Raw genomic sequence first — 25,728 nt, forward strand, 5'->3', positions numbered from 1 at the left:
TAATATTTTTCATTTTAGCCTCACATCTGTGAATCATCATAGTCATCATGACACAGAAACACATAATACACTACTCCAGAACAGTGTCCAGGACCTTGTTTAGCCCATACCACCAAGTAACAACTGTGTTGTTATCAGCCCTAATTCAAGACTATTTCTTATAAGGACTATTCCACATTAAATCATTGCATCAGCCACACATTGTGGCTTATGCTGGTGTATGTTACAGGTGTTGTAATATAAGATAAGTCAATCAATACAAGGTTATTTTCAGCAGGGGACAGACTTTGTTCCCATTGTTACTACTAGTGCAGTGCCCGTTCGCTTTGAGCCCCGCTGCTGCACAGAGTGCTGTTCACTTGTTTATTCAAAATGTATTAATATTAAACGTGTCGCGTGTCCAATCCGACACTGCACGTCCTTGGGTCCCCAGCAATTCACCCGCCAAGTGAGAAATGGATCGGACGAACGGTTCTCGAGATATGCGAAGGACACACATACAGACAGAGATTCCTTTCTTTATAGTATGATAAATGGCTCTAAATATTAGCACAGATTGCCTATAGCCACAGCAAACTGTCAGTTTTCTTACATTGTTTCCTTGTTTTGATGTTAGATGGCAACACTCCTGACCCTCAACTAGACACTTAACTAGACGCCTGCTGGATAAATAAAATACAGGCAACTAGAAATGTATTAGAGCAGTGACTTGATTCAATACTTGCAGGCCTTCAGCCGAATGTTTGAAGCATTAACAGCAGCATCCATTTAGTCTGGAGAAGTTTTTCTACTGTTTTTGTTTAGAAATCTGTAAAATTTTAATTATTTGGGTTGTCACAAAAAAGGGCCCCAGAACTGCATGAGCTTCATGTGCTGCACAATAAACATCTCAGGAATATGGAATACCATTTATCTATAGGGTACTATTTTGGCTTTGTTGACATTTTCTTTATTTGCAATCATAAAATTTGTATGAATAAACAATACTGACCGTAATTATTACTATAATTTCCTAGATTTTATTTCTCTGAAATGGCCAAATGAATTCAAGATATTCCATAAAATGAAGTTTAAAGACCTCACTAATCAGCACTAGCCTCAAAGAATTCTTGTGGTCTGGGAACTGTATCCCAATGTGGTTGGCTTATGGCTGACTGCAGGCAAAGATCTTAAGTATTTTTCAAGCTGCCTTTTCAGCATTGTATTGTTTCTGAAATGGAAGGCTATGAGGTAACCATCATCCTCCCAGGATGCTTGTGTTTTTACACTGGCATTTTTTGCAGATGTTGACAAAAATACACATATTGGATAAATATAGAGAATGTCAAAAGTAGTGGCCTTATGGGTAAATTAAAATCCTCAAATTACAAGAACATTTAGAGGTTCTATAATAAACTTTTAAAAGTATCCTGCATCATTTGTTCTCAACTGGTTTTGCATTACAACCAAGATTTGACCTCTTCCCTGAGGTTATTGCACATTCTATCAAGTAAGAAGATATTAAACAGCCTCCTCCTTGTGATACAAATATCAACCAAGAAAATCATTTTCAGTCTGGCGATGTGATTTGTGGTGGTAACTTATTGAAAAAAAACCTCTAAAACTTGTAAAACGTAAATCTGGACAATCCTTTCCATAGTTCTCAAAGCCCAAGAATGCCTCTCTAATGTGATGCTACATGGTACAATTACACATGAAATTGTAGGACCAAGGAAGTATGTTTGTCTTTTATCTATGTATATGCTTGTAAGTCTCAAATATATTTTTTCAACAAAATTAAATGCATAATGGAGATTCATAACAGCCCCTTAATCTCAAGTGCAGTCAGAATATTTCTACACCTTGTGGTTGTGATTCAGTAAAAGAGACACTCTGTATGCAATTCTGCAACATGTTTTGAAAATGAATCATGTTTCAGACGCTATGAAACATCCGTCTGTTTGTGCATGCAAACAGTTGGATATGAGTCATTCTACTCTATTCTATTCTTTTCTGTATATTCCCTGCTTCTCTCTCAGTCTCTCTCTCTCTCTTTCTCTCTCAGTGTCAAATTAGAAACTTTGCACACTTTACATTGGCTGCAGTTATACCAAGCCATCCCAGAACCACAGACTGGTAAAAGGGCAGAGGTGGAGGATTAGTGATCCTTCCTTTCCCTTCCCATCAGCATTTACAGGGAATTACAGAGGATCAAAGACAAGAAGACCAGCAATACTGTATATCCTGATTCAAAACCTTCCAGTAATGTTCCACCACACATAATGCACTTTTTGGAAGTCAGTAAACCCAAACAAGAGTTTGACAAATACCCACAAGTCAAGGAGCTAATTTTAGTTGGGAGGGTATTGGTTATGGTGGACCCTTTGCACTTTGGGGCCCCAGGGCCAGGGTCATGGTGTTAAACCCTACCACTGAAACTCAGTACTCATCAGCAGCTCAAGTGATCCATCTCAGCCCCAACAAACACTGCAGGATCTTCCCCAATGACCAGTAACTGCACACTGTAGAGAACTAAGCATACACATTCTGTCCTAGCAATCTGCCATTGAGTGCATCATACTTTATAGATACAATTTAATTCACAAGTAGCATCCCAATGATTGTGTGAGACACGTCGACTTCTAGTATAGAAACCCACAGGGAGGCGGGGCTAAAACAAAAAAACAAAACAAAACCAAACAAACAAAAACAGCAAGACTCATAGATTCCTAAATAGCAACTTTGTATTTCTGGCAGCATGTCATGATATTAGCCATGATGACTTGTGTAATGGTAAGAATTAAAAAGTCTGTAACATCAGTAGGCATAAAGAGCCACTGACATCAATGCTAGGAAATTAGCTGTAACCCCTAAATACGTGGCTAGCCTGTGTGTATCAACAGACTGCTGAAATATAGTGTAGACTCAGTACAGCAGATGCTATTTGTGTGGTCTGGTGTGACAATTCTTCTCAGGCAGCCCCATGTATTTCATTAATGAATCCTCAGGTGGTTGGGAGCAGCAGCTTCAATAATGCCAGGCCAATAATCAAAGACTGGTGGCACAATGCATGAGATGGAGGGGCGGCCACTCAATTGTTTCTCTCCAATTATAGCTGAGAAAACACTGCGAGCCTCCTCTAACAGTGAGCTACGAAGAGCGTCAAGCGCTGCCTAATGCAACACGCAGATTTGACGACCTCGATCAAGCTCCAAGTGTACATAAGAGTGTGTTTAAGTGGGGTGCTGTGAAAGAGAGGCTCTTCATGGAGAGAGGGGCTTGAATTCCAGACATGTCCTTATTAAGAAAGGGCTGTGAGTGCTCACTGTTTCTCCTCCTGCCTCCCTTGTGTCAACCCAACGCCCTCCCTCCCCCTCCCCCACTCCACCCCTCCGCCCAGCGCTCAGAACGTCTCTACCCAAATAAGGACAGGAGACCAGGGGATGCATGTATGGGAGGGGTGGGTGGTGGGTGGGTTGGAGAGCGGAGGGGAAAGGGGGTGTGTATGGGGGGGAGGGGGGGGGGGGGGGGGGTTGTCCAATTTAGGCGTCCACTTCGGGGTCTGGAAAACAGTGGGATTGTTTCTGCTGGAATGCAACATCAGCACGGAACAGACCGAGCCACGCTCCCGCTACATGACACTCATGGTTACGACTAGAGGGAGGGCATTGTCAGGAGGAGCCATTACCCTACGGCTTGTTTCAATGCATCCTGTCGTGGAATCATAGGATTTAAATCAAGGCAACAGTACACATCTTGTGACGAAATTAATTAGGATAATTAGATATAATACTTTAACGTTATCGCAACGGTTTCACAGAATCAAACGCGACGGTTGGGTCGATAATCACAGAGAAGTCTGATGAAAGGATTATGATGAAGAACTTCCTGGGCCTTCAGTTCTCAAAGGTTATTTACTGCCGGCACGTCATTTAAAATGAAAAGCCCCTCTAATCAACACATTAAATATATTAGATCAGCCGTCCCAAGACACTCTAATGCCCCTTTGAGCCAAGTTTAGATGAGAAACGTCACAACGTAGTAATGGCTCACACAAAAATGCACAGATAAACTGCAGGTATTACACTCTTTGACATGCATTCAGAGACACGGGGCTGTGCACATACACACACATACAACACACGCAAACACAGTTAACGAAAAGACACGTAGACGCACCAAGCACAAGCCTGTCTGTAAGGCTCTCAGATGAAAAGCGCCTTTAGGCAGCTGCCAGATGGGAGGGTTTATTAAGGGTCTTGATTGAATGACATGGTGCGCTCACATTTAACACAAAACCAGGCGAGACACACCTCCCCTCCCACTTTCTGGGAGTCAGGCCATGGGACTCAGTGAGACCAACATGCTACAGAATTCCAATGTGCAGCAGGAATGTAAATAACGCTGCAAAGCTATGCACCTCACACGTTCATTCAAACGGCACCATTCATGCACCAGAATCCTCTTCCCATTTTCCCAGGCCTTATGGAGCGATCACATTGCAGTCTGTTTTCAGCAATCGGCTTATCTTTGCCCCAGCTCCATCTACAAAGCCACAGAGTTTATTGGCACTGTACTGTATATCGTTTTTTTTTCCCTAGACAGGATTGTGTACAGTGAAATGTCCCATTGAATTCCAGTAATTCTCCTGAGTCATTCTCAGGCTGGCGGCCACACTTTGGAAAGCTGTCGGTATAGTCTAAATAAGGGAAGGGATTCCATCACAGACGTTTGTATCACAGACATTTGTATCACAGGCATTTGGTTAAGTGTGCCACTGTAGGAAATCCCTTACAAACACCTACAGGCAGGAAAACAAACAAGCTTGTGTGTTTTGATAGTAACAAATGGAGGGCTAGACATTCATAAACTACAGGAGTGACGATTTAGCATAATAGAGCTGACTAACACATTTAAATGTTATTGAGTGTCAAAGATTTTTTACATTTCCAATTTTTATTCATGCATTACAAATTTTAACGGAACACAAGATCCTCTTGATGCTCTCAGATGTAAATGCCAGTTGGATTTCTACTTGCACAGTGGAATTCAAAGACTAAAGTGAGGCAGACCTGGAGTCAAAATTGCTCTGATGTCTTTGATTTTCATGGCATGATGGCAACATCTCTTCTCCATTCCACTGGTCTGGGAAAAGACCATTCCTCATACCTACTGACACTGAAGGACGAACAGGATGAACGGACCACAGAAATAAATCTTTGCAGAGACTAAACATCCCACCATGAGAGCCATGGAAGCCCATGGAGCTGGGACAGTGGTATTACCACCAAGGAAAACAGTTGAGGACAGTATGCGCCAATGTAGGCAGAGCACCAACACTGTACATTGATACAGACCTTTTCAATTTAAAGACACAAAACTTTCTAGATCCACAGAGTTTGGCCTCCAGGAGGCAAAGCTATGGGGAGATTTTTTTTATATTTCAGAGCTTGAAGGGAGATTTCCTTCCTTTTACAGTTTTGCTGTATATCCACTAAGAGGATGCATGCATGGAGGTGACCGACACCGACAACGTTTTCAACAATATGTACTGTACTTGCAAGTTCCTAATTTCATTCAGTTCAAGGTTTTAAGCTTCTGCAATGTCTTTCAGACTCACTGGCATTTGTTTTATTTGCTTCACTTAGGATATGAAGTCCTGCTGAGCATTTTCCCCACTTCAGCTGTGATTTGTCAAAGCAACTGACTTTCAACAGAAGTTGGCGCCTCCTTTTAAGCAACCAAAATCATTTAACGCTTAGAGAAACTTTATTTTACTGAGGATTCTGTCAAGATAGATTGGAGATTCACAGCACAACACAGTAGACTAGATGCATAAAGACAGTCATGTAATTACTCATACACAATCATTACCACAGTGCAACTGCATCCAAATATCAGCATTCGCTCATGCCAATTCATACAGATTATTGGTTATTGCACCCCGGGATGGTCCAGGAGTATCAAATGACATCAACCAAAGAAGCCACCATCTTTATGCACCTGGTCCACTGGATCGAAGGAGGAACACGAATGAGACACATAAAAGTGACACACACTATGTGAAAATCATCCATCCTCTCTAATCCAAAAGTCTGAACTCCCCCATCACCATGACTCAATTTTACTGACTCATGTCCCAAAGCAGATTGTTAACAGATTTCTCTCAAATCTGTCTCTTCCAATGTAGACCCATCGAGCCTGTTTGCATGTCTCTCCATCATTGCCCACTGGCAGAATCCATGAATGTAATTCCATCTGTTTGCTAACCAAAACACTGTAAGATTTGTTCATGTCTTTCAAACTGCTGGCTTTGTTGGGTTGCTGGTAGAGCTGCAATACTTGCTGACAAGACACCCGCAAAAAGTCGACCCCTAAGGGCAGCCGAAAGCCCCCTGCCTGACTAAGAGCACACACCTAGACCCATCCTCCATTTACACACCAGGCCCAGACACACAACGCAAATAACTCCTAAATATCCCAAACTCTTACACATAAAAATCACAACTCCTATTCTTAAGGTTGAAGGGCGCCCACAGATGTAGAGCAGTCGTTCTCTGTCACACTGAGACCCCCACACACCAACAGCCACACAAACACACACTTGACAGGGGAAACAACAGGACTTGGCGGTAGAAGGAGCAGCTGCTCTCTAAGGTCAGATTACAGATAAAGAAAACATTTTAGGTTCCAGGCCAGGCAAGCTGCTCTCTGACAAGAACTGGAAACACTGCCTTACTCCTGACACACACAGAAATAGACACAGACACGCATAAACGCACAGACGCATTCAATGGTATTACTATTTCTCGACTCGGGGGCTAAAAGGAAGGCGATCAGCAGGCTTCAGTGTCAGTCTTGCTGTTCTGCATTTGCTCTGCTTTGGAGAGGGAGTCCAAGCCGCTGACACCACCGCCTTCCACAGACTCATGAAAGCATGAGCCCCATCTCGGAGAATCAGAAACCCCCTCCACCCCCCCACCCCCCACCCAGCCACCCTACCCACCCACCCCTTTCCCTCCTCTGTCTGTGTTTGGCCCTAATAAATTCTCTCCAGCTCCTCCAATAACTTCCTCCTACTTCCTATCTGGCACGGCGCTCAGGAAACAATCAGAGCTGAGAGTGAGAGGAGGGCTGGACGGCCAACAGCTCACACGGCAGAGAGGCAGAGGGAAAGGTTGACACAAACACACACACGCACACACACACACCGCCGCCACACACACACTCTCTGTCAAGTAAAACATTTGCAGCTCGATACCAGCTGCGTGCCCAAGAAAAACACTAATGTTCAGAGAAAGTCTAGCATGCAAGAATGAGCAACCGCATTTTCTGTGTTAAAACACTTGAGCTGGAAGAATCTTAAACAAATTGAAATACCTCTCGAAACATTTACAACCCCAAAGAATCACCATAACTGGATCTTTTTTCGTCTTTTTTTTTTTTTTTGTAAACAAATCATACTTAGTACTTAGAAACAGACTAACTCGCTCTGAGGTAAGAAGGGGTTATTGGTTTCCCAACAAGAAGTGAGTCACCGAAAGACTTAAATGAGTATCACACATCAAGCCAGAGCCTGAACATAAGGCTTGATTCATTAATTCTTGTTCTATTTTAACACCGCATGGCGCTGGCCACAGTCTACCTTGAATTGTCACACTTTCAGAGAATTAAGCCTTAATCCAGCTGAAGAGGGAAAGACTGACACAAAGCAGGGCGAGCGCGCCAGAGTGCTTCTTTTACAGCCTGATTCAGCATTTTAATCGGAAATTTTCCAGGGAACGTAGCAGAGAAGCCATCCTCGCCTGAATTGGTCATTTTGTGGTGAGGCGAGCGGTTTGAAGCCATAATCTGTGAAACCTTTAAGACATGCATAACTTTGCAATAGAATGCACTAGTAATAACTCATCTAACCATATAAATTGTGGAACAAGGCGTTAAAAGCACCGTATGAGGCACTCATGGTTATGATCAGGACTGTATAGAGGGGATTTACACTGGGGGAAAAACATATTCAAAACGTAACCAGGAATGAACTTTGTTGCACTGCGGTGTACTTCACGTCTCCATTTGGCAAAGCACACACAATGGTTTGATCATTTTCGAAAATGAACACGACACCTGTGTAGTATTATATTAGGGACTGCCAAAACGAATTACTCTGCGATGTAGAAGGAGGTCATCCTGCAACCCCCAAACACTCTGAGCACAGGGATTAAAGGGGTTTCACATGAGTGCCCTTAGGTCACTGGAGCTGCAGTCCAACACACAGGCCACACACACCAGTCTGTGAGAGAGCAGACCGGCCCAGCTTGGAGCCTGTTATCTATAATGGACGCTGGAGTAGCCACAGAAACCGGCACGTATCCTCACAGTATTTCTTTCCCCCCAGGCCTAGCTGAGCTCTTCCTCTTTAGACTACATTTATGTGGAACATCACTCTTAACAGTTGGTTGCCAGAGAAAGAGCAACTGAAACGTTTAGCAACTTGGGGACAACTGACACAAAGACTATACTGTTCTAGGCCACTCCCAGGCTCCTCCCCTGAGTGGTCAGAACAGGAGGCCAGAAATCTTATCTGTTAAAACCTCATGGTTGGAGGATATGTAAACATGTGCAGTGCATTAACTACAATACAATGTTGATAAATTGTGTTATAGGGGGATTTTAAGAATGAAGCGAAGATGGTTATAAGTTCCACAGACACATTTCATTTTCTTGGCTGATCCAGCGCACGCAAACCTCGAAATGTGGAATTTTGTCGAGTGGGTTATATCTCTGTAGTAAAATGCTCATAGCACAATATGCATTCATCATCAGCACTACTGATAGTTAGGGTCAGATTGCATATTGTATCCCAGATTTTGTCATTAATGCCCCTCTACTGAGCGCCTGAGGCTCTTCTCTGAGGCCCTCTGTGTGTTCACCACGCAGACACAAGTGGTATTTGTTCAGATCTGTGTTGACAGAGGGGTAAGTGCCCACCATTTGGACGACCACTTCTGGGGATGGTGCTAAAAAGCAACCAACGTCTGCACAAATGGGCAGAGCTCATTAGCCATTCTTCTGTGGGTTTAACACAAACGGGTGAAGCTGCTGACAAACGGTCAACAGACCCGCATCCAGAGCAAACACTGTAGTTTAAAGGAGGATACGCTCCCACATGGGAAACAGCATGGAAAATACAATTGTTGAAATTAAAACACTATGAGAGCAATGTTTATTTTGGAATTGTTTGAAATACCTACAGTGGCTGCGAAATATTTGATTAAACATATGTTTAGAAAATGTAAACTGTGGATTATTTTGCATACTACTTTCTCTTGATCAGTAATTTTATCCTCATGATGGGAACACAAGCTAATTAACTCTTCCTTCTGATGAATGGCCTGAAGAAATGCAGCTGGGGAGCAAAAGAGAGAAAATGGCCACTTTAAGAGGATATTACTCCAATAATCTAATTGACCCCCATGACATTAGTGGAGTTGTATAACTTTCCCCCTCACATTTAAATCTCACAGCAGTAGAGACGGTACGTGGTAATTCCACAGTGACTGAGAAGTCATAAAATATGTTTAAGAAAAAGACCACATTGTGTATTGGGAGGCCTGATGTATTCATGCTGCATAAAAACAATGAGGAGAATCTGTCAGAACAGCAGAACGCTAATCCTTTCCAGATTTACCCGTCAGCATCAAAATCTATTATTAGGCGTCTTAGCGTCTTTCATTTACCAAGGATGCATTGTTTGGTTGTATTTTTTGGTCGTTTTCTTTCAGAACATCATTTCCACATGTTAATAGAAAGTAGACTGGTATAGTCTAAAGTCTTAAGGGACTCAGCCAATAGATTTTGCCTCTCAACCGTGACCTAACATGACCACCAGAAACAGAACTCTTAATTGCCATACAAATCCTTTGAAATCTTCAGTGATAATCCCTGATATCAGTTTTGCACCAAACTAAGTTTGGACTTTGGTGAGCTCCAACAGACACCGTCTGGTTTCAAAGACCACGCCACAAGCCTGTCAAATTTAAATTTACAGCCATATGGATAAGACAAAGCAGTATATATTGTTTGACTGCTCCGTAGTTAGACGTAAGAGTTGTCAACATTTTTTTTTTTGGTTTGGTTTCTCCCTCCCTCTGGTTGCCCAGAGGCGGAGAGGTTTTTGCCAGGTAGTTTGCTGTAACTGGGTGAAAAAGTAACATAAGTGAATAAATATGACACAATTTAAAGAGTTTTGCCACTGTGAAAAATGAAACATGTAACAGTCTGTAACATACAGACGGCACCCAAACTGAAATGTTAACAGGCTATTCTGCTTACTTTGAATAACCTGAAAGACAGCATTCTATTGTTTGGCCAAACCTGTTGAATGGCAGTCACACTGATTTAACTGTGCAATTGCAGCTCATATGACTGAACAAAATTACGATGAGATGAGGGGGGAGCACACATGCCACTTTTTAATTTTCTAATCAGCTAAAACATTTAGCTCAGTGCAGAAATGTTTACCCAAGCTAAACTAACAAAGTAGACGATGAGCAGGTGTTGCCTGCGGAGGCATTCATATAATTATACAATTAGCTTGGTGTATACATATCCATGCATCTCAAATCCTCACCTATGAATTATGTGCTTAGTGAGACTTTACAGTGTATCACCACTGCTCTGTTTGTACGAAGGAAAGAAAGAAAGAAAGAAAGAAAGAAAGGCATTCCCCATCTACATTTGAATCGCATTGGGTAGTGAGTACTGCCCTGAAAAGATAGATAGATAGATAGATAGACAGATAGATAGATAGATAGATAGATAGATAGATAGATAGATAGATAGATAGATATTTAAAAACTAAATTAAATATGTGGTGATGATATATAAAACGGCATATATCCCTTATTAGAAATGAAACAATGAAGCTACCATTTTAACCTGAATTTTGTTTAGCAGCAGTAACTATCAGCAGTAACAGTCTATAACTTAATTCTTACTGGATCATTAATGAGGAAATAGACATTTATTTCAGCTGCTAATGAACCATATGATGTTTTCATGATGAGATGATAAACTGAACATACACCAGTGTTAGCCTTTCGAAATAAAACATACTGGTATAATACTTATAGATACAACAGGCATCAGTATTTGGAATGTAGAAGTCTAGTTCTAGAGGTAGATATGTGAAAATAAATGTATATTTTTTATATTAAAAGGCTATGACTATTATGCAGTAAATAATAAAACCTAACAGAACAGGGCATTTGTATGTCACTCTTCAAATATTTGACCCATAACAATCCATATAGAGACTAAAATCTATTGAAAAATAGTAGTGTAAATTCTGCTTATTCAGTTCAAGCCCTTATTATCACTAGACATAAACTAATAGAGAAATGCAGATTGAAACTGGGATTATTTGACATTGCGCTTTTTGGTGTTCCGATCTAACAATAAATAAAACACTCTATTTTACTTGCTTATCTAATAAATTCAGTTCTACTGGTGGAAGAATAAGAGTGCTTGACTTCATTTGACTATGCTGACAAATCAAGAACTTCACTTACCTTTGGGATGCAGTGGCGCAAACCAGACTGTAAAGTTGTGTATTCCTCCAAATCGTTTTTGTTTTTGTTTTTTCTCCCTCTCTCTGTCAGTAGGTTTAACTGCCGGATTCCTCTGGGGAACAAGTTTGTGGGAATGGGATCCAGGTATCAACTGTGCGACACAGAAAAGAAACATATTGGCCCCCTTGTATACTGTCAAAGAGAAGGTTATTGTAATACTTTGTCAATGAGCGGGCTACTCGTGAAAAAAATATGATTAGTATAATGCTTGTCAAAGATAATCCTGCACACTGAGAAAGTCAAACACAATAGACAATCAATCTGCAAATGTTTTCTTCCCTCCCAACGCAGGGAGCTCCGCGGAAAAATGTAAAAAATGACAATGATCTGAAAACTTCACCGAGACAAGCGGCATGAAAAACTTCACCGAAAAGGCTCTTAACACAAAGAGGGTAAATTTGTGGAGAACTTACCTTTATTTTGGCAGTCACCTTCCCTTTTCAAAGTGAGGATAACTGCTCAATTTTGATACTGTATTATGTTTTTGGCGCCTTATTGTTTTCCGTAATATTTCTCAGAGGTTTGACAGTATAAGTGGAATGTTAAGTATGACTTTGGTATGAAATCAACGCACTACACTGGAAAACGAAGGGGGGGAGAAAAAAAAAGTCTTTCAAGGAGGAGCCATTGGTGAGCGTCAATCAACAGGCTTGGGGGGCAGAGACTTCACTGAAGGCTCCGCCCCCCAAAACGCTGCCGCACACTGATGGGACTTCCTGCTTCCACTCTTCCAGTCATTCCCTGACAAAAAAAAAAAAAACAACAGACCATGATATTCCTAGAATATTCAATTACAGCATTTCATTCATGTTTCATTCCATTATAATGTAGCAATGTAGTGAGTTTATAGTGACCTTATTGTAGATCATGGTATTGTCTCATATAGTGTTACTGTATTGTAGTATTATAGTTTATAGATTTGCTGTTACATTTGTGTAGCATCCCTCTAATATTTATTACAGGATTGCTATTGTTCCTTTTCATAAGGCTGACTGAATTATAGCAAATCCAGTTTATTATCCAGGTTATTTTTTAAATTGCAAATCAAAACTGTAATTAGATAAATATTATAATAGGCCTAGATGAGTTATTTACCAGTTGAGGAAAGAAAGACAGAAAGACAAAAATGTATTTATTTAAGAACAACCACTGAAATTATTATCATGTTGTTCTCTTGTAATATGAATGCTGTGATACACTTATGTGCAGAAAAATATTTTTTCTATCCACAGTTAACACAAATGTGTAGCTTTCTTGGCTGCAATAAATCAGCAGTAAAAGTAGTGACTGTTGATGCATAGAAGGGTATTGTTAAGGGTTATATTTTATTAAAGGAAGCTTTCAACTCCTGACATTGTTCGTCACTGTTACTGTAAGCTGAAACACATTTCCATCCAGCAACAGCTCCTTCTGTTGGTCAACAAAGTAGTTGCAACTTTTGGTAGGCCCGCCTGTGGCTGAATAAATCTGAACAAAATGCATGAGTGCACACATTGGAATAATGCTCCCAATGGTGAATTTAATTAGACTTTACATGAATGTTTCAACCCTATGTAAAGTCTGAATTAAATGTATGATTGCTGATTAAAATCTGAAGTGAGCTCTGATTATTCAAATACTTCATTCATTCATTTACTTTGAGACCAAATAGCAAAATTCTACAAAGAAAGAAGTGTGCTTGGTTGGAAAATAACTCAGGTAAAGTCCTCAGGACAGAATATTAGATTATTGCAATAATTGTATTAGCATCTAACAATAGTAACAACAATCTTGGGAGTTGCTCAAGCTGGACACATAACAGAAAAGACAATGGGGAGGGGGGGGACTCACTTGTGAGCATCTGTCCAGAAGCCCTGCCAGCTTCAGGCTTCATTTAATCTGCGAGTTTGGACAACTGCCTGAGCAGGTTCAGGCAGAATACACACCTCTCACTCACTCTCAGGCTCCTTGGCCCAAACAGGTTTTTCATCGTGAGTGCAAGACCTTCTCAACATTTCAGGTAACCACCGAAGAACAGCGTGGGTGTCTGTATCTCAACTGAAAGCAAACTTTTTGATTTGCTGCCAGCTGTCTGCTCATAGTAGACGCTGGTATTCTCACAAGACACATTTTAGAACGATTCCAACAATTCATATACCAAAAACTACGGCTTTAAAGAAAGGGTGGGTGATTTACTCTCACCATGCCAGTTTATCATTCCAGTAATAGTACTGGCTGCTTGCAATATCCAAAGATTTTATATGTTGCAGGTGATGTTATTGTAATATTTTAGCATATTACACTGTACAGTTAATATGCATCTGTTTACTTCATACAATAAATACTAATGAGTTCAGGGGGCCTTCAGTCACATGCTTTATTAAACAACATTATTACAATAAGCCTAAAAATGCACCAAAGGCAGTGTTCAGCATAATCAGTGAAATAAAAATAAAAACATTTGGAACAAAAAAAGAAAAACAGGTAAATATAAAAATCTACAGGAGCTCAAAGAACCAAATCAGAGACTCCATGAGGATCTGAGACGAGCAGAAAAATCTCCTGAGTACTGAAACTAAATTAGGATAAACAGTTTGTCAGAACACCCATAGGTTAAAACTAGACAGGAAGAACTAAAGACACTTAAACAAAATGAAGACTTCTATTCCAAAATGTTATATATCTATTTTAAAAACAAAGCCTAATTCATTACATTACCTGAAGTTCATTATTTAAAGTCTGCATGGTCCAGTGTGTGAAAGTGTTATAAAAATCAATGAAGGACTTAAGCGACTTAAGCATCCCTCAAAAAGTATCATAATCTGCTTTCATTTTGTGCTATAAATCATTTTATGAGAGTGTCATTTTATTCAGATTGTTGGTATCTTATTATGGAGCGAAACTCTTCAAATTCAAACCGGAATATTTGAATATCCTGTCAAAGAAACTCTACTAAATGTTTGCTGTGTTTGCATTTCACAATGATTAAAACATCCGAGCACAAGACAAGACAATAGTGACCTATTGGTATTTCAAATACAGCACAATATAAAGCCAAAATAGCATTAACACCTTCATTACTGAGGTGTCCTATTATCGCCTCAAAAAGTCCACAACTCTCCAGTCACTGGAGTCCTTTGTCTGTCTGGTTCACAGACAACACTGATGCTGACACTACATCAGGACATTCCCACTGCTTTACCAAGGCAAAAACCAACCAGGATTCTCTTCTCTCTGCACAATGCCATAAGAGATCAGATGAGAGATTTGATGAGATACATTTTATTAATCCCGGGGGGGAAAACACAGGCCCATAAAAGCAAACGCAACAGCACAAATCATTCATCGTCACCACCCATCACATCAAATCTTGAAGGCGATTCCATAGACCCGGGCCGGTCTGTTCTGGGTGTGGTAATGTTGCATAATATTCACCAGAAGTTAGTGACGGCAGGATGAGCAGACGTCTTGGTTTTCTTATTCACAGGCTATTTTGCCGTCAAAGCTGGAGAGTGCAATGGCGAAGGCCTGCACGGCACACATTGGATAGTTGAAGTCCAGCGTGAAAATGTCATCAGCTATTCGTCCAAACTGCATCACAATGTAGTCCACTGGAAAAGACAGTATGTTGTTTTAGTGGATAGATAGATAGATAGATAGATAGACCCTGAGGGGATAAACTAACACCTCAATAAGTCTCATTAAGGAGGGATATATGGCATTTCCATCTATCTATCTGAGATGGAAATGTATATAACCCATAATAGCAAAGAAACAACAAAGCTGCCATTTTAACCATTTTAAATACACACACGCCCTGGGAGAAATCTGTCTAACAAAGAAATTGTTTGTTTTGGCCGGTAAACTAACACATCAATAAGTTTGGTTTCATTAAAGAAGGTGTGGCTAAGCTTCTAGAGACAGACAGACAGATAATTAGATAGATATGTAGATAAGTAGAAAGAAAGAGAGAAAGAATCGAGACACGCGATCACAACTCGTTAACTGACATCCTAGAGCAAAGTGACGTGTCATCACCTGTGACTGGTCTCTACTTTGCCAAAATAAAACACAGCACACAGACAGACAAGGTGAGGGCTGCATGTGAACAGAGGGAGCGCTGACTCACGGTCTTTGCTGTGGACTATCTGGAAGTTCTTGATGGAGGCCTGGGTGACCCTGCCGTTGAAGTTGAGCACATGAGATGCCGTCTCTTCGTTCCACACAGGCGTCTTGTTGTGAAGTTCGATTAGATTTTCCATCCTTCTATTCTGGTGCCTTATCAACAAACCGTCACATTCCTGAGGAGAGTTGGCGAAACATCAGTCAGGTTACACCAACAAATGCTAACCTAGTTTGCTCGCTGGCCTCTCATGTTGTACTTGTGACAGATGGAGGATGCATATAACCGTAAATTGAATATAATCTGATGTTGTGGGTTAAATGTAAGCCTCTGTACAGTGCAATATCAGCGGTTCTCAATGTGGGGTCCGGGGATCACCTGGGGTCCTTGAGGGGGTTGAATTGTTAAATTGCCATTATTTAATTTACAAGAAGTTAACACAATTAGGGAATGTAGAAGAATGACTATTTTGATCAGAGTTTCACTGTTATCTCTCAGACAGACAGTGGAATTCAGGCCAAAATCATATCTAATACAAACACAAAATATTCTCAGATTTGGGTCAGAGAGAAACTATCTCATAAATGGGGGTCCGTAGACCTAATGTGGACTAAATTAGGGGTCCTTGATATGAAAAAGGTTGAGAATCACCGGTATAGATGAGTGTAGGTCTGATGTATAGAGTGGAGGATTCTGGGATGCTTGAGTTTGCTATTGAGTCATCTGCATAAATCAACCAATCAAAACATCTACAATTGGAGGTCAAATTACATACATGTACTCACCATCCACTCCCTCCCCCTAATATTCATTCTAGGTTTTTTTTATGTTGGCACTCATCCTAGTTTAATAGCACAACAGATACTGTAGTTACATCAGATCCTGTGTATTTGGTAAACTCTGACACAGTATGCTTACATTTCTTGGTCGGAGCGGCACTCGATCACTGTCCTTGCTCATTCCTGGGATGATGACCGTCATCCTTCTGGGCCCCTTCATCCCCAAGACGTTGGTTTCCTGACGCCAAAGATAAGTGAGATCAGGATTTTTGAATTTTACAGGTTTTGTTTTGTTTTTTTTAACATAATTTAGAGTGTGCTGTCTAATGACTTACATAGATGATGCCTGCTAACTCCTGGCGTGCGTTAGACATGTCTGGAAGAGCTCTTTCTGGATTCAGAGCGTTGTCAAAGACAGTGAACTTAGTCCCCATCAGATTTGACCTAGACAATATGAAAAATAACTTACTGAATGAATAGCAAATGAATAGTTGATTGTTATTACATGTTTTATATGCTGATTTTTGTATGCTGATTGTTTGGCTGAGGGAGTTGACCATTGATTAGAAGGATGAATTAATTAATTAATTGTGAAGTGTACTGCACCTCAACTTTCCCACGAAATTCTCTCCCCCTCTTGATAAATCTGTGGCATCAATGGAGATAAGGTAGTTTGAAGTTGCGCTTTTCTTTCTTTTCCTCCCAGCCAATAGGAATGTCTGCAAAAAAAACAACCAGAAAAAATCAACATAAAAATACAATGTAACATCAGGTGAGAAAAGGCCATTACAAAGATATCTAAATGGGATGTCATTTAATCAAAGAATACATAATAAATAATAATTATATATAATAATAATACTAAAGTAACTAATTTAAGTAACATAACTGCTGATAGGAGGGATGTTTTCACTTTACTTTTCTTGTTAAATGTTGTACTTTTTGTTTTCATGACACTTTTATTATCTGGTTACTTCCCCTGTTGATGCTTAAGGAATGCTCACTTGTTTTACTCAAATTCGTCGCAAATTCATCCAAATTTATAATAAAAGAACCCCTCTGAGAAAATTATTCCCTGACCTTTTTCTCGTTGTCAAGATGAAGGTAGTACAGAGGGTAGAGGCTCTTATCCATCCCCCTCTGGTCCCGCGTCACTCTGCATTTGACTGTCACTCCCTGTGGAGCCGGCTGCATCACAAACTCCTCCAAGTTGTCAAACTCAATCTCAGGTGACGGAGCTCTCTCCTGGACACAAAACACATAAGTATGAATAAGCACGTTTTGACTGAAACCATTCATGTCTACTGTGTGCATCACATCGCTTGCACAGAAACTAAATGCTGCCTCTTGTGTATAAGATGAAGTGAGTGACTGAAAGGTCTGTTCTATTTGTGTGCTCTTAACCGGTGGGACCATCATTACAAACACATGTTGTGTGAACAAGTTTTGTTCAAACCCAAAGACATGTATTTTAAATCCTAGTCAAGATCCCAAGGTTTTTAAAGATACCAAATATGTCATGCTGAATTATAGGGAAATATGTATAAAATTATACACAATACATCTAGATTTTTATCTATTGGCTGTAATGGCGTATTGGGTAACTTTGATGCTACTTAAAAGGAAATTTAAGGGGGAAGTCAGGGTGGGTTAATGGAAATTTGAGGCCATAAAGCAACAACACATACCTTTTTCTTCTTCCCTTTACCCTTCTTCTTCTTTGATTTTTCTTCTTTTTCTGAGCCAGAATCATCACTCTCTTCTGCTTTTCCTGAGACAGACAATAACATGTTTATCATACGCTTGTTAATGACTCAAAAGAAGGAAGAAGTTACTAATGCACTCACCTTTCTTCTTTGTCTTCTTGTCTTTGTCTTTGTCTTTGTCTTTGTCTTTGTCTTTGTCTTTATCTTTGTCTTTGTCTCCTGATGCTTGGAACATGGATGCTGAGCCGCCGGAGGCTTTCTTCTTTGACTTGCTTGACTTGGTCTCCTCTTCACTGTCGTCACTGTCTGATTTGGCAGCTGGTCATAGAACAGTTTTATTAAAACTTTTATAATTTCACAACAATTCAATTCAATCGATATGTTATAAATTACTAAATATGTGATGATATCAAGGCATAGTCTCCATCAATGATGACAAAATATTACAATTTTACAAGATCAATTTACCCCTCCAAACAAAAACTATACACACACAGACACAACCAAACATACACACACACACACATACACACTGCAGGGTGCAATGCCTCAGGAGCAGTAAAGGGGTTCAGTGCTGGGCAAAAGGACCATAAAGGTTTGTATGATTTCAATATTTATTCACCTTTCTTCTTGCTTTTAGAGTCTTTGTCTCCATTTATCTGGAACATAGAAGCTGGTTCCTTCTTCTTATCCTTCTCCTTAGACTTGGATTTTTTTTCTTTTCCATCAGAATCTTTGTCCTCTGAGAAAAGGAGGAACAAGCACAAATGAAAATCTGTTATCCTTTCTTGATATAATACCATATCATCACCATCTTGAAATAACACCATACTGCAGAATGACGTGAACACACACCACTGAATTTGGCTTAGAGTAAAAGACAGGCATAGTAAAATATAGCCGTTTTCCCCTTTTGGCTCATTTTTGCAGACCAATTTGTGTTAAGGTCATGGAGTGGTTTTCCTCCTATGTTCTTCAGCAGCATCCCTCTAATTTAAATTTTTTTGTTGTTGCTGGCATCAGACATCAGTGATGAGAAAGTGCTGGCAAACTCCATGGTGTCACTCGTTGAAATAAAAGTGTACTGCTTTTAATTACAAATTAAAATCTACGGTATAGTGTATTTTTTCCTGCTGTGCTCTTTGACCAAAATGCTTCTCATCCAAGGACTGGCTGTCTGGAAGGTACAAGGAAGTTATATCTTAATGGGAAGGGGAGCCAGATGTGGCTTCAGATTGACAAGGATGTCTGTGAATGGGATTATTAATGAAGTTTAAAACTGAATTGAATCCTTTGAGCAGTAGGGTTAAATGCAAAGGCAAACAATATACATCTCACCCCTGCTTTATGCACTGGGCAATGGATGTGGAAGTTTCAGATGAGCGGACAAGTAACTTCAGCATTTCCCTTCAAAGCAACTTTTCACCTTTGTTGAATATGTTCACTTTTGTAGTACATTTACTTTTGTACAAGTTCATGAACAGTCAAGCAACAGTATCACCTGCTCATAAATCTTATGGCTTATTTCTGAACACACTAAAACGTTCCATGAACTCAAGATCATCAACAAATAGCAAACAATGTCTGACAAACAGCTTCATCACACCACTTTTAAGGGCTAAACAGAGGTTGAGTTTTGCTGAAAATAGCTGTTGCCAAGAGGTTATTTATTTCATTTGAGGAATTTCCTTTTTCCTCAATAAATTGAAAAACCGGTGTGCTGTTATAATGTGCTGTCACAAACAACCTATGTATGAGATGAACACCTAATGAAAGCTGGCATATGGATTGAATCAGTATTTATTAATGTTGTCATGTCATGTTGTCAGGATATTAAAGTGCGGCAGGATACCGCTATCCTACAGGGAATGATTATAGGTGTATGGTCATTAGAGAACTTACATGACTGTGTGACTCATATAGGTCAGAAAAACACGCATGCAGCAACACAACTCAACTAATGTGCCGGTATCGTAAGAAAATAGGGCTCTTAACACAACAAAATGAATATTATTATAGATTCTTTGTTTTCAAAAGGAATGCAACTGAATGGAAAATCAGCATGGCAAAATATGCAGCAGGGTGCCAAATTGGGAAACCTGCACCAAGCTCCCAGGACAGCAAGCATCCACCCTGACTGCTCATGATCATAACGGCATGTGTGTTTAAAAGTGAAATACCCTGAAACACTGATCATTTCAGATAATTTCAGATAATCTCACATCATTTCAAATCATTTCTATTTAGTTTAGGTTTTGAACTACATCCAAACAAAACCTTTCAGGACCTTTTTTTCACAGTTTATTACTTCGGGGCAAGCCACTTAGTTAATAGTTGTGTTTTGCTACAATGTTCCCACTTATTCACAATTACTCAATGAAATCATCTAATCCTCTTAGCAGCAGTCTGGTTTTACACATGTTGTTTTAAAAACACTCCCCTGAGAAAACTGTTTTCCATACCTTTAGATTTAGATTTCTTCTCCTTGCTGGAACTTGCAGATGGAGAACTGTCCTTTGTTGTCTTTTTCTTAGTCTTCTTCTTGGGGGTCTCCTCCTCATCGTCATCATCGTCATCGTCTTCTGTGCCTGAACCTGCAGAAACGGAAAACCTTATTCACCATTCAACTGATTTTTGGCCTTCTAAGGGTTATTGTTACTGAGCTGCCACATACATTCAAATTGGGATCCCAAACAATAGTCAGTCAGTCAGTCAAGTTTATTAGGCCCCAACTCACAGTTACAGTCTCAGAGGGCTTCACACGTCCCAGTTTTAACACAATATAATGGTAAATGTGCCTGTGTTCCCATTGCAGTAATAACTATTGATGACTTACTTTTCTTCTTTTTTGGAGCACTTTTGGCTTTCTTCTTTGGCTCTTTCTCTTTTTCTTTTTCTTTCTCTGGTTCTTCTTTATCCTTTTCTGGTTTCTTTTTTTTCACCTTCTTTCCGTCTTTTTAATGTTTGAGAGGAAGACAATAATGTGACATATGCGGTTAGATTACACTGTTCGATATTATCATCATCAGCACTTTCTTCAAAAGAAACACTTAAAATATCATAGATTACATCTTTAAAGCTACTTACTTTGGATGGCAGGGCTCTCCTCTTCTGACACATCTTCATTCTTCTTGCTCTTTGTTTTTTTGGGTTTGGCTTCAGTTCCATTTGACTTGGCTTCTGTCGCGCCATTGGCCTCGTCTTTCTTCTTTTTTGGTTTCTGGAATTTTTCTTAAAGAATACAAAACAGACTAGAGGTGAGACTTGTGGAAGAAGGGGAGGGTAGGAAACAAAAGATGACAAAGACTAAGCAAAATGAATTGAGAAAGACAGACAGACAGTAAAGAAATGAATTAACAAGTTGCATGAGATCTCAATATCAAAATGGTAGCATTTATTCTGGCTGCTACTGAAAAGATCAACATTAAGTGTAATAACTCACCATCACAAATTCAGATATGAAGGGAAGCGAGGGGTAAGAAGGGAAAAGCAATTTAAAAAGAGAACAGTCCAAATTATTCTACTACTATTGTTACCACTTCTACTATTGATACTGTGACTTTAATATGAAATAAAAACAAGTTTACATTCAGTCATTCACAAGAAATGATTAAATTGATTAAAAACCATTAAAAACCATCCTCAATATATACCTGCAATGTTGTAATATAGTCATGCTGTAATACCAAATGCAATAACTTAAGTTCTGGCAAAGCTACATGTTGACTGATATTAGCTTGTTTTTCTACCTTGTTTTCCTATGACACTCTGGCTGGTTATAAATGGACTTAAGATATCAGGTTCAGTTACGGCAAATTAATTAAGCAACAGGTCATGAGGTAATCACAGTGATACTATGCATGTAAAGACTTTTTTAAAGCACTGAATAATCTATTTCTGATGGTGAAGTTTCGTAACTATTTTATGTAACTTGCACAGCTCTCCTCCTGATTACGAAGAAACTTAGATAAAAGCATTGTGATCTCAATAAATCGCAAACACACGTTGCATCACAAGTATTAGAGGGACATAAGACCACGCGCCAAGTTGTCTTGCCTGCGTGACAAGTAGCCTCTTCAACTTATAAAACATAATTAAATGATCAAACCAAATCAAGCCTGCTTAGATGTCAGATAGGTGGGGTTTACCACAGAAGTCAATAAAACAAGGGCTAGAAAGTGTATATAATTACAGGAAAGTGTTTCAAAGTCAATTTAGTACCTTTTTGTGCTTAATTTGAAACACTCTCTCTTTCTGAATTGTTAGAGGCTCAGAATTATTTGTAACTCTATTTGACCTTGGTATGGATCAAACACTTGTAAAAATTTAAAACTTATTTTGTGCATATTAGTTCTAAATGTAATTCTTCATAAGCATACAGTGAATGAACAGACTCAGGCAAGGCCATATACATGCATCAGTAGGGTGCGAGGGGGGCTTAAACCCCGGGCCCTTTTGCCCTACCACACAAAATATCCATCCAAGAATGGGTTCCTTCATACATTTTTCTATATAAGGATTTTTGTATAACATCATTTGACATGAAACTGGGGGAGATATCCATAAACAACAACAACAACAACTATCATTAATAAAAAAAAAAGGAAAGCCTGTCCAATTGGTTTTTAATTAATTTATAAATCAGATTTGTTTTTCTGTTGCCTGTTCCCCCAAGATATCTGTGCACTGTCTTGGTGAAGCTTTTGCCATTCCTCTGGCACTAGAGCAAACCCTGTTATGAAGTGAGAGGAACAAACTGTCACCGTCCCAAGTCACAAAGAAGGAGGTCAGTGTGATTGAGATGGTAAAGGTAATCCTATTAGATGCAGATTCACCATCGATGAGATCTATTTCTGTCATCACCTCAGACAATCCACAGGTCAGAGTAATGACAGCAGGCTAGACAGTTGGGATATTGTGATGATTTGTTATGATATTAAACATAATGAATTTCATCATGCTTTATCTACTTTATACAAATTAGAATATGCTATTATATGCTATTATAATCGCAGTCTGTTGTGTTGAGATAATTGTTGGCAAAGACAAATGTAAAACATTTCTTCTAAACTTGATCTGTTGTCTTGAGGTTTTGTGCTCCACCACAAACTACTACTGCCATGATAAGTTGGAATTAAAAAAAAAAAAAAAAAAGTTAAAGATTACATCACAATTTGACCCATTTCTGACCACCATAGTCATAGCTTTTGGGAAATTACAAGGAAACTATTTGGTCTTGCCTCTTCCACAGAACATTTTTCAAATTCTTATGCTTATTCATTAACGCATTAATCAGAATATCATTTTTCAAAATAATCTATTTTAAACTCTGGCGGTAGCCTTTTTGCCTTTCTTTGTAAATACTGTACAGTTGTTGCTGACACAGGGATTGGCATGAGTACTGGGAATAATTGAAAGTTAATTCTCACAATTCACTGAGGGGCCTGAAACTGTTGAGTAGCCAGAGGATAATATCTGGAATTAATATCTGGAATAACAATGCCATTTCCTCAGATTTAATAAGTAGATTTATGAAATTAATAGAATATAGGAATTACGTTTTCGTTTTTGGCCTGGTTACCACATTTGATGATGAAGGCCATTTTTTAGACCATACAGTGGAAAAAAATGTTGATACCAATGATAATAACGATTACTTGTCCGAGATAACTTTGACCTTTTATGACAAAAAAGCAAATGCTACTGCAGTTACATGTGGTTTTGATTATTGGATTGCTGGCCGTCTTCAATCCCTCTTGGTTGCATTTACAGATACACTTCTAGGAGGATGAGCTATATGCGGGTAAAGTCCGGCTGGCAGTCAAGATGCATGTTCATGTCAGGTGTAAAGGTTGTCTATGCTGCAGCCCCCTGTACAGTGATGATTCCTAATTTTGAAATTGTACCTTTTGGGTAACCTGCACTACTTTCTCTGAATGATTCACATCCTGGCATTTGTATAGGGAGCAATTACTTCACATGTGGGTCAGAGATTATATTACGTGAGCAGCCTTCTTAATGTCTTCCTGATTTAGATGACGATATCTAAATTATTCTGAGTCACAAAGAGAAACTTAATTTTTCTCAAATTCTTGAAGAGAAAACTATGCCTCTAATGAATGCATTGCAACCCAACTCCTAACCTCTACATAGGTTGGCAACTGTAAATAAAGTTATATGACAGTAGTAAAATAGTTATCTGACACTTATTCAAGTCATTTTTGTGACACGTATTTCCCCGGCTCTAGGTATCTTGAGATTTCATCACTGACCGGTTGCAAGCTAGAAATGAACCTTGAGAACCAGTCGCACTCGAAAGTCTCGAAACAAACCACAAAACCACAACCCCACCCTTTTACCTTCTCTGCAGACATGGTGCGGCCTCCGACGTCAGCTCTAACACATCATGTGCTTCTTTTTCAGAGGTTAGAAAATAAAAAAGCAGGCTTCGCACTGGAGATAATGAGAGAGTGAGAAAGCCCTGTACTCAGTGCGTCTCCATCAGCAGAAAGTTGTTAATAGGATTTATGTGTAAAGCCATCTGCTCTGTAGAAACACGTCAACGGGAGAAACCAACAAGGGCTTAGGAGGAGGGAGAAGACTTGTTTATCAGGATGGAGGTGGAATACACACGGGTCTACTATCCAAAGTAGCAAAACTCCCTGTGAAACTTCAGGTCTGGGGGACTTTTTTGGTACAATTGTCACAAGACACTTCTGCTTTCCGCCTGCCTTCACACCTATAGGTCAGCTTGACAGCTATAGTTTATAGCTATAGTTTACTCTCTCACTGGCTATTTCCAGTTTTAGCTGAGGGAGGGAACATGCATCTATGTTGGATTATTGAGGTCAGTTTTACTTTTGCAGATTTTACCTGATCCTGCAGCTGCAGTGCAGAATCATCATCTTCTTGAAGCCTGAGACAAAAATATGAAGTACATTTATCATTATATTTAAAAAATGTAATATTATTTTATGAGCTTACTAGTTATTTATTACTATAACATATTTATTATGATTGGGTTATATTGGTCTCAACACAAGGCTTGATGTAACTAAATGCTATGTTTTTATTCTGTTACATATCTTATTTGAAAGGATTGTTTTTACAGATCTGATCCAAGGATGGGCCTGTTTAAAGAAAAGAAGATCTTCAATGAATGAATATTCAATAATTCAAGATCGCTGTACAGTATATGGGAAAGGAACATAGGGGCCATAAGCCATTTGTGACACCCAGTAGCCCAGTCAAAAGCTCCTCTTCTTCCCCTTGCCATCGCTGTATCAGTGGGTTTTGTGGTACCAAGTGTCATTCTTACATTAACAGGTCACGCAGGGTGTGGGAATTGGGCATAAGTAGGTCTGCCCAACAGCAAGGAGTCAAGCTTTCCCCTGACACTTATTGGTTTAACACCGCTTGACTAGTACAGTACGGAAACGGGGTGTGGCAGAGCATTAAGAGCCATTGAGAAAAGCGTGAGGCCTCAGGTACGGGAAGGGGAAGGTGTGAGGAAGCAATGTTTTTGTGATTTCTTT

The 25,728-nt window shown here is 39.5% G+C and overlaps 2 protein-coding genes across 4 annotated transcripts in view; both read right to left on the reverse strand.

Annotated features, from left to right (window-relative positions):
- LOC139663577 (transcriptional enhancer factor TEF-5-like) overlaps positions 1-12,165 on the reverse strand; it is a 29,741-nt gene extending 17,576 nt beyond the window's left edge. For all 3 annotated transcript variants that reach the window (XM_071542291.1, XM_071542292.1, XM_071542290.1), the window contains exons 1-2: positions 12,020-12,165; positions 11,547-11,697 (exon numbers count right to left, since the gene is read on the reverse strand). The gene's annotated coding sequence lies outside the window, so the exon portion shown is untranslated. The remainder of the gene's footprint in view (positions 1-11,546; positions 11,698-12,019) is intronic.
- Positions 12,166-14,189: 2,024 nt separating this feature from the next.
- Positions 14,190-24,567, reverse strand: tulp1a (TUB like protein 1a). The gene is made up of 13 exons (XM_071542323.1): positions 24,553-24,567; positions 21,281-21,413; positions 21,030-21,146; positions 20,656-20,775; positions 18,816-18,911; positions 18,335-18,511; positions 18,170-18,252; positions 17,568-17,732; positions 17,094-17,206; positions 16,823-16,931; positions 16,627-16,725; positions 15,715-15,886; positions 14,190-15,196 (listed from the first exon to the last, which is right to left on the reverse strand). The coding sequence occupies exons 1-13, from the start codon at positions 24,565-24,567 to the stop codon at positions 15,063-15,065; spliced, it is 1,533 nt and encodes a 510-aa protein (XP_071398424.1). The 3' UTR covers positions 14,190-15,062.
- Positions 24,568-25,728: the final 1,161 nt, after the last annotated feature.

The sequence above is a fragment of the Centroberyx affinis genome, unplaced genomic scaffold (genome assembly GCF_046629955.1).
Source record: "Centroberyx affinis isolate AG114_WGS23_722 - 3 ecotype Tasmania unplaced genomic scaffold, CSIRO-AGI_Caff_v1 ptg004049l_1, whole genome shotgun sequence".
Lineage (NCBI taxonomy): Eukaryota > Metazoa > Chordata > Actinopteri > Beryciformes > Berycidae > Centroberyx > Centroberyx affinis.